Here is a 7,960-nt window from a genome sequence, read left to right on the forward strand (position 1 = left end):
CATTTCATACTCTGCCCCTCCACTGGGCTTCCCTGGTAGCTCAGCTGGTAAAGAATCCACCTGCAATGCAGGAGACCCAGGGTTGATTCCTGGGTCAGGAAGATCCCCTGAAGAAGGGATAGGCTACCCTCTCCAGTGTTTTGGGCTTCCCTGGTGGGTCAGACAGTAAAGAATCTGCCTGGAGTGCGGGAGACCTGGGTTCAATCCTTGGGTCGGGAAAATCCCCTGGAGAAAGGGAATGGCAACACCCTCCAGTAATCTTGGTTAGAGAATCCCATGGACAGAGGAGCCTGGCGGGCTACAGCCCATCGGGTCGCAAAAAGTCAGACATGGCTAGGTGACCAAGCACACAGCAGAGCCCCTCCACTGCCAGGGGCCTGGAGCCATGCTGCCTGGATGAGACACACCTTCATTGCCCAGGCCCCCTCACCTCCTCCAGCTCACAGCTCTGGGATTGGCATTAGGCTAATTGTGTTGTACAAAGGGAAAGGGTCCCAGTGACTCAGCCTCAGTCCTGGTTCCCCTCCTTCAAGAGCCAGCCTGCAATACCAGCAAGTGGCCACAAGGGGCTCTCTGGAGGTGCCTCTTCGCCCAGGGGAGGAGGTCACTCGTGAGCAGCTCTTCCCTGATGAAGCCTTAGGGGGTCTCCCGGCTCCAGGGTCTCCAAGTGCTGAAGCCCCACTATCCCTCTTGGCTGCCTCCTCCTGATGTTTTACCTGTAGCCATCTGTAAGCTGTTGTCTTCTATCTTAACCCAGTACTCTTTGCTTTCCCATGAGCCTCTCTTCTGGGCACCCCTTCTACTGATCGCGGCCACAGGGGGAAGTCACCTCCACTCCTGTCAGTTCCTCTTCCTTTAAATGAGGGCCAGACTTACACCATGAGCTCCCTGTCTTTCAGGATGTGGGCTAGGAAATTGTCCCGTTCCGTCTCTTCAACACCTCCTGCCTGCCCACTTCTGCCCACACTGCCCGCTTCTGCCCCCCCAAGTTCGGGGCTCCCCGACTCTGGCCAGGATGAATGCAATGGCTTCCTGGAGGATTTCCTGTCTCCAGACTGCCCTCTGCCCATCCGCTTTCCACCCTGGAGCCAGAGAGATGTAACTCTCACCAGGCACTGGCTTTTCAGTGGTCCCCTAAGTCTCAGCCACTCAGACAGTACCCCAGGACTCCCCAAGACCCAGCGGCCCGATTCTCCAGCCTCACCACCCTCCTCTCTTGCCCTCCAACCAGCTGCACTGAAATACTTGCGGTTGCTCAACACAAGTGACATTGCAAGCCTTTGTACTTTGCCTGCAATCTTTCCCGTGGCCTGATGGTCTGCCCACCTCTCTCCCAGCCTCCCCCACCTTTATCTTTGCTCCTCATCCTTCTTCCACCTGGCAGAGCCCTGTTCATCCTCACAGCTGCCAGTGCCCCTGCAAGGCCTGCCCTAAGCCCCAACTCCTTCCCATGCCCCAGCGCCCCTCTTCTGAATAGATCCTGTCCCCCAAACACACCTCTCTCGTTGTGTCTGTTGCTCAGAGTTGTGATAATTCCTTGTAGCTTGTCTGGCCTCCTTCCCCGTCTCTGGACCTCCCTATGGGAGCGGGGTAGCACGTTGCCTGAAAGCTGTTGCACCTAGGTAGCTGGCTCTCTGCACCATTACCTCCCACCTTGAACAAGTCCTTTAAATACTCCTGAACTTCCACTTTGCTGATCTGAAAAATGAAGGGATGTGGGCTTCGGAAGGGGGCACGTACGTGAAAGAACCCAATAAACAGGTAAGGGCTACGAACGTGGTTTTGTTGCGTTTTCTTCCTCCAGACTAGTGTTTACCTGCGCTTGCCTGTGTGGAAATCATAAGATCAAAGGAATGTGGATGTGATCTTTTTTGTAGTTTCTCCACCTTGAGTCCAGGGGAAAGCTGGTGAAGGGTAAACCATTAATTCTGTCCCCTCCAGCTGCTCCTAGTCTTCTCAGAAGCCCTGGGTTAATGATTCTGAGGTTGTTTTCCTCACAGGGTCAACTTGTATCTAATCTTTGGCATGGCATGTCCTTTCTTTCTTAAGAAAAACTTGACTCATGCTGGGGTCAGGAAACTTGTTTTGGCGGGGAACGCAGTGCGTGTGTGTAGGTCTCAGGCTGTCTCCCTTTCTCATCAGTGGCCCCACCATCACCAAGAGCCTACCATCCCCCCGCAAACAGAAGAGACCTCCCCTCTCCCCACTCCCCACGCTGCGATCTGTGGAAGTCACAGACTGAAGGTCCAGTCAACAAGGAAGCTGTCGCCTAACAAATAATCTCCCTCATATGAGATTTAAGGATTTGGTGTTGGAACCCCAGGAAGAAAAAAGTCCCTGAAGCTTGTGTATGGAGAAACCCTTCTGAGCCTGGCATTCAAGAGTTTAATTAGCAGCTCAGAAGGACTGGATTGCAGAAAGAGGCAGCTCCATTCAGGAGTGGACCCTGGAATTCCAGGCAGGAGCCTGTTTACGGCTGCAACGCAGGTCACGCCAGAGGCCAGAAGCTTGGGAGCCAGACACAGCCGTGGAGATAAGGCCAGCTGTGGGTTTACTGAAGTTCAAAAACTGATTCACAGCGTGTCCCCAGGCCCCCACTTCCCAATCCGGTAAAATCGATGCTCCTCTCTGTGGTTTTGGAACACAGTGGTAAGATGCTGGTGCCTCAGGCTCCCGTGCTGGTTCTGTCTAAGGCTTGTTTGCTTGCCTCCTTCCCATACTTTAGACAGGACTTTGCGTAAAAAAGTGGGCTGGTAGATCACTGTTCTGCAAAGATCCTATTGTGTGACTGGAGCAGGTTACCTTCTCCGAGCCTCAGTGTTCTCATCTGTAAAATAGGCCTATCATTCTTTCTTTTTCTAATAACCAGACTTCTTGTAATTTACCTTAAATAAATGCAATGTGAAGAGACCAGGCATTTCAGACAGATCACTTTTGTGCATATATAAAAGTGAAAACATGAGGGAAAGGCATTGGCAATAATTTCACAACTGCCGCAGTGATTGTAGTGATCCGACTTCAGAGATAGTACAATGTGAAAAACACACCTGTGTACCCACTGTCTTGCTTAAGACAGAACAGTTCCCAGCAACACTGACAGCCTTGGACCCACCTCCTTGATCTAGCCTGTCCACCCTAGAGAAAACTGTCCTGAATTTTGCGTTTACTATTCCCTCACTTTTGGTACAGTTTTATGAAACCTACCCCTTATGCAATACATTGATCTTATTTCTGAATGGTTCTGTAAGTAGATTACATCCCATTCTTTGATGTCTTTAAAAATCATGAGAAGCTGATCAGTGATAATGTGTATAACTCCACTTCTCACTATTGAATATCCCACAGTATCCTTTTCCTATCCTACAGTATTAATCCTGTTGATGGAAATTTGGGCTGTTTCCAGTGTTTTGCTATTAAATCCTTTTGCTATAAACATGCTCATAGTAGTTTCTTAGAACACGTGTGTTCCTCCTGGGTATATACCTGGGAGGGGAATGGCTAAGTCTAGATGAGAGCGCTCACTGTTTTGACTGCCAGCAAACACTGCTGCACCTTATTTCTGTCCACTGAACAGCCAGAAGGGATGGGAGTTCTGTTCTCAATTTGTTTACAGACCTGCAGGCATAATAAACATTTATAGAAAGGATAGGGAGGTGGTGAAGGAGAGTTTCCCAGGCCACAGTCTGACTTTCAGCCATGGCCCTGAGCAGCAAAGCCAGAAAGGAGTGGAGGCCGGATGGGCCACTGCTGTTGGCACTGGGCATGTGTGTGAGGTGGGGCTGCCCTCGACTGGACCAGTCTCAGGCTGCAGCTCAGCTGACATCACAGAATCCACTGTGACGTCACGGTTGGGCTTCGGGACCCGGAAATGCAGAGAGAACGCTGCAGGCCATTCTCAGGTTGTATGGTTCTTTTATTTAAACCGCAGTAAGGAAGCTGGCATACACTTGCCAGGGATATTTCCCTGAGCCCTGGTCCCCTTTGCAGCTTCCAGCTCTAGGTGCTATTGATGAGCTGCAACGGTCACTGTCTCCGTGGCCTCAGATGTCACGCTCCCAGCGATTTCCAGCCCCTGGCCACTCTCTGCCGTCTCCATGATGGCCTCCATTCTTTTCCTTTCCACCGCCTTCGCCAAGATGTCCACATCTTTATCGTGTGACAAGGCCACCGTCTTTGTAGTGAGATTGGCTCGAACATTCCTCAGGAAAGAGCTGATCCTGCTGAGTCTCTTATTGGTGGAGAGGGAACTCCCGGTAGACAAGCTCCTGGCCGATTTGTGCGAGGTCCTGGACTCCTTGGTGATGGGAGCGTGGCTGACGCCTTTGTGCACAGTGCCCCGCTTGCTGTCCCCCGGGCTGCCGTGGCCTTTCTCCTTTTTGTCATCCCTTGTGGCTCTCCGGCCGCCTGAGGATCGGCCGGCTGTCTTCCGGATCGCCTTGTCCCCCACCGTCTTGTGGCGGCCTTCAGATGACCCGCGGGGACGCGAGCCCCTGAGCGCGCGCTCCTTCTGCCGGTGTTCCCTCCTCTCCCTTCTTCCCCTGTGGGCCTGGGACACTCTCCGGGGCCTGTCTTCCTGTTCACTGTCCTGGTCTTCCTGCGGCAAGGCTGAGATGAGGGTCCCCTCATCCTCCTGATAGGCTTTTCCTTTGGTGGTCTTCCTGGTGGCCTCCACTCCAACCATAGACATGCTGGCTTCCGGGGAGAGGCTGGTGGACGTGCTGGAAGGGTACTCCAAGTTTTTGGCACCATGTGCCAAGGCCCTTTTCCTGGTCCTCAGGGAGGTTTTGGCAGCGCCTCCCATGGCTATGTTGCTTTTGTTTCCTTCTGGGCCCTTAGTGACGGTGACTTCAATGGCCATGCTCCGCTCTTCAGAGGCATGGAACTCGGTCATGTTCAGATCGCCCTCTGTGGCGTCTGCTGTGGCCACCTGCATCATCGCCCCTGCTGCTGACTCTTCATCAAGCTCCCTGGGTTTGGTGTTTGCCATGGCCCCACTGGGCACAGGATCGGGATTGTAGAAGTCCAGTGGGAGGCCCTCCCCGCCCGCAAAAGCTGCAGAGGTAGCCCCGGCCACCTCGGAGCCCGCGTGGAGGCTCCTGACGCTTACCTGGTCCTGATCGCCCCGGCCTTGGAAATCCATGGCTGTCGGGCTCCTCCTGTCCTCCTCGAACATGGGCATGCAGATCATATCCCCGGCTGGAATGGCGTAGGTGCTGCTCTGACTGTCCACCGGCGGCCGGAGGAGGTAGACGAGCTTCTCCCAATAGGTGAAGAGGTCTTCCCGAGAGTCCAGTGGGGGGCACAGATGCAAGTAGCAGGAGCGGCCGGTGGCGAACTTCAGGCGCAGCTGTTGTTTCTCGCGGTCGTGAATGGAGATCCTCACGAACTTCAAGGGAAGGAGCCTGGTGAGCTCTAAGGTCTTTGCAGCCTTGCGGTTCTTGGCCTTGGTGGTCTGGCTGCGGCCTGCATGGTCGTCGCAGCCGGTGGCCGGCCGGGCCAGTAGCATGACGTCTGGGAGGGGGAGGAGGGGGCTGGTGGATGCGATGCCCACGGTCACCATGCGGACGCGGTTGTGCACGTCGATCACTTCTCCCCTCTTGGTGATTTGGATAAAGTCGCTCTCGAAGATCGGGGCATACTTGAATATGTCGTACTCACCCTTGTGCAGTTGCCGCTGCAGTTTGCCCATGGTGGTGTTGAAAAGGCCCGCTCCGGCGCCGCTCTGGGCCGTGTGATACGGTAGCAGAGACTCCCGGCTCATGGCTAGCTGTGATCACAAGAAGCTGCTCTGGTGAGGCGGGCCCCTGGGTCTTCTTTTCCGTGGCCTCCTTGGCAGAAGAGGGAGCTTTGGTCTCCTGTGTCACGCAGATGGCTCCACGGCAGGTCCCCCAACCCCACCACACCCCACAGAGCCTCCCAGAGGCAGGGGTGGGGGTAAGGGTGTGGGTGATTGCCGTGAGGATGCTGCAGGGCGCCTGGACCCCAGGCTGAGTCTCTTCAAGGGTGTTGCAGAGGTATGGTAGGCTCCCCTCAACCTCACCTCACTTCTGCTTCTGGCTTTTTGTCTCTGCGAGAGGCTGTGAAACTGTGGTCCTAGTGAAAGAAGTGACCACTCTCTCAGCCTAAACCCCCTGTGCAGCCATATTTATCCTGGCTTCCTTTGTGACCTGTCACTGTTCACATACACCTTTGTCCCATCCCTCAGCCACCCCCTCCAGGCAGGGCCACCCCAGTGCCCCGCACAGAGGACAGGTCCACCCTGCCAGGGACTCAGGCAGGTACCAAAATAAAAATGTCTACAAATGGGAAAGTTTTATCTGGTTCTCTTTTACCCTCCCCCAAATTCAGCAACTGGATGAAGCCTATAGGAATGTCAGAGGATGGGATGCATTTGAGCCATTCGAGCTCATGGTTTAATTGTATCGAACAATGTAGAGTTGGCAGTCTCAGTCCTTAGTCTCTCCATATACAAAATCTCAGTAAATGTTGATGGTGATTTTAATAATAACATTAAAAATTGCTTCTCCAAACCCATGCAGTGTTCTTCATGTATGCTCGTAAGAGTCCACTGAGTTTGGTACTGCTGCTACTGTTCCCAGTTCACAGGTGAAGAAGCTGAGTTGCCATCTCTTAGATCTGATGGTAGCAGAGGCAGTATTTGAATGCAGGTCTACCTGATTTGTTCTGAATCTTTGTTCTGAATGCTATAGTACTTAGCCTCACAAAGAATGCTTGGGCCCGCCAAATGTATTCACACTGGACTGATTTAACTACCTTTACGAGAAGACCTGTTTTTAGAATTTGAATAATTCTATGTGTGTATATATATTATGGAGAGAACCCAAGGCAGCACAAGGGCTGGTTTTGGGATTGAATTATCTGAGAGATTGCCTCAGATCCTCCCCACTTTCAGTTCAGTCACTCAGTCATGTCCGACTCTTTACGACCCCATGGACTGCAACACGCCAGGCTTCCCTGTCCTTCATCAACTCCTAGAGCTTATTCAAACTCATGCCCATAACGTCAATGATGCCATCCAACCATCTCATCCTCTGTCATCCCCTTATCCTCCTGCCTTCAATCTTTCCCAGCATCAGGGTCTTTTCCAGTGAGTCAGTTCTTCACATCAGGTGGCCAAAGTACTGGATTTTCAGCTTCAGCATTAGTCCTTCCAATGAATATTCAGGACTGATTTCCTTGAGGATTGACCAGTTTGATCTCCTTGAAGTCCAAGGGATTCTCAAGAGTCTTCTCCAACACCACAGTTCAAAAGCATCAATTCTTCGGTGCTCAGCTTTCTTCACAGTCCAACTCTCACATCCATACATGACCACTGGAAAAACCATAGCCTTGACTAGATGGACCTTTGTTGGCAAAGTAATGTCCCTGCTTTTTAACATACTGTCTAGCTTGGTCATAGCTTTTCTTCCAAGGAGCAAGTGTTTTTTAATTTCATGGCTGCAATCCCCCTCTGCAGTGATTTTGGAGCCCAAGAAAATAAAGTCTGTCACTGTTTCCATGGTTTCCCCATCTATTTGCCATGAAGTGATGGGACCGGATGCCATGACCTTAGTTATTTGAATGTTGAGTTTTAAGTCAGATTTTTCACTCTCCTCTTTCACTTTCATCAAGAGGCTCTCTAGTTCCTCTTCACGTTCTGTCATAAGGGTGGTTTCATCAGCATATCTGAGGTTATTGATATTTCTCCCAGCAATCTTGATTCCAGTCTGTGCTTCATCCAGCCCAGAATTTCACATGATGTACTCTGCATATAAGTCAATAAGCAGGGTGACAATATACAGCCTGATGTACTCCTTCCCCAATTTGGAACCAGTCTGTTGTTCCATGTCCAGTTCTAACTGTTGCTTCTTGACCTGCATACAGATTTCTCAGGAGGCAGGTAAGGTGGTTTGGTATTCCCATCTCTTGAAAAATTTGCCACAGTTTGTTGTGATCTATA

The 7,960-nt window shown here is 51.9% G+C and overlaps 1 protein-coding gene across 1 annotated transcript; it reads right to left on the bottom strand.

Annotated features, from left to right (window-relative positions):
* Nucleotides 1–3,895: 3,895 nt before the first annotated feature.
* Nucleotides 3,896–6,252, bottom strand: FAM71A (family with sequence similarity 71 member A). The gene has a single exon (XM_027564094.1). The coding sequence runs from the start codon at nucleotides 5,759–5,761 to the stop codon at nucleotides 4,004–4,006; it is 1,758 nt and encodes a 585-aa protein (XP_027419895.1). The 5' UTR covers nucleotides 5,762–6,252; the 3' UTR covers nucleotides 3,896–4,003.
* Between the last annotated feature and the right edge of the window lie 1,708 nt (nucleotides 6,253–7,960).

The sequence above is a fragment of the Bos indicus x Bos taurus genome, chromosome 16, assembly GCF_003369695.1.
Source record: "Bos indicus x Bos taurus breed Angus x Brahman F1 hybrid chromosome 16, Bos_hybrid_MaternalHap_v2.0, whole genome shotgun sequence".
Classification (NCBI taxonomy): Eukaryota; Metazoa; Chordata; class Mammalia; order Artiodactyla; family Bovidae; genus Bos; species Bos indicus x Bos taurus.

What these genes read in the sequence shown, in the direction of transcription:
- FAM71A (XM_027564094.1), bottom strand. Translation starts at nt 5,761, where the DNA reads ATGAGCCGGGAGTCTCTGCTACCGTATCACACGGCCCAGAGCGGCGCC.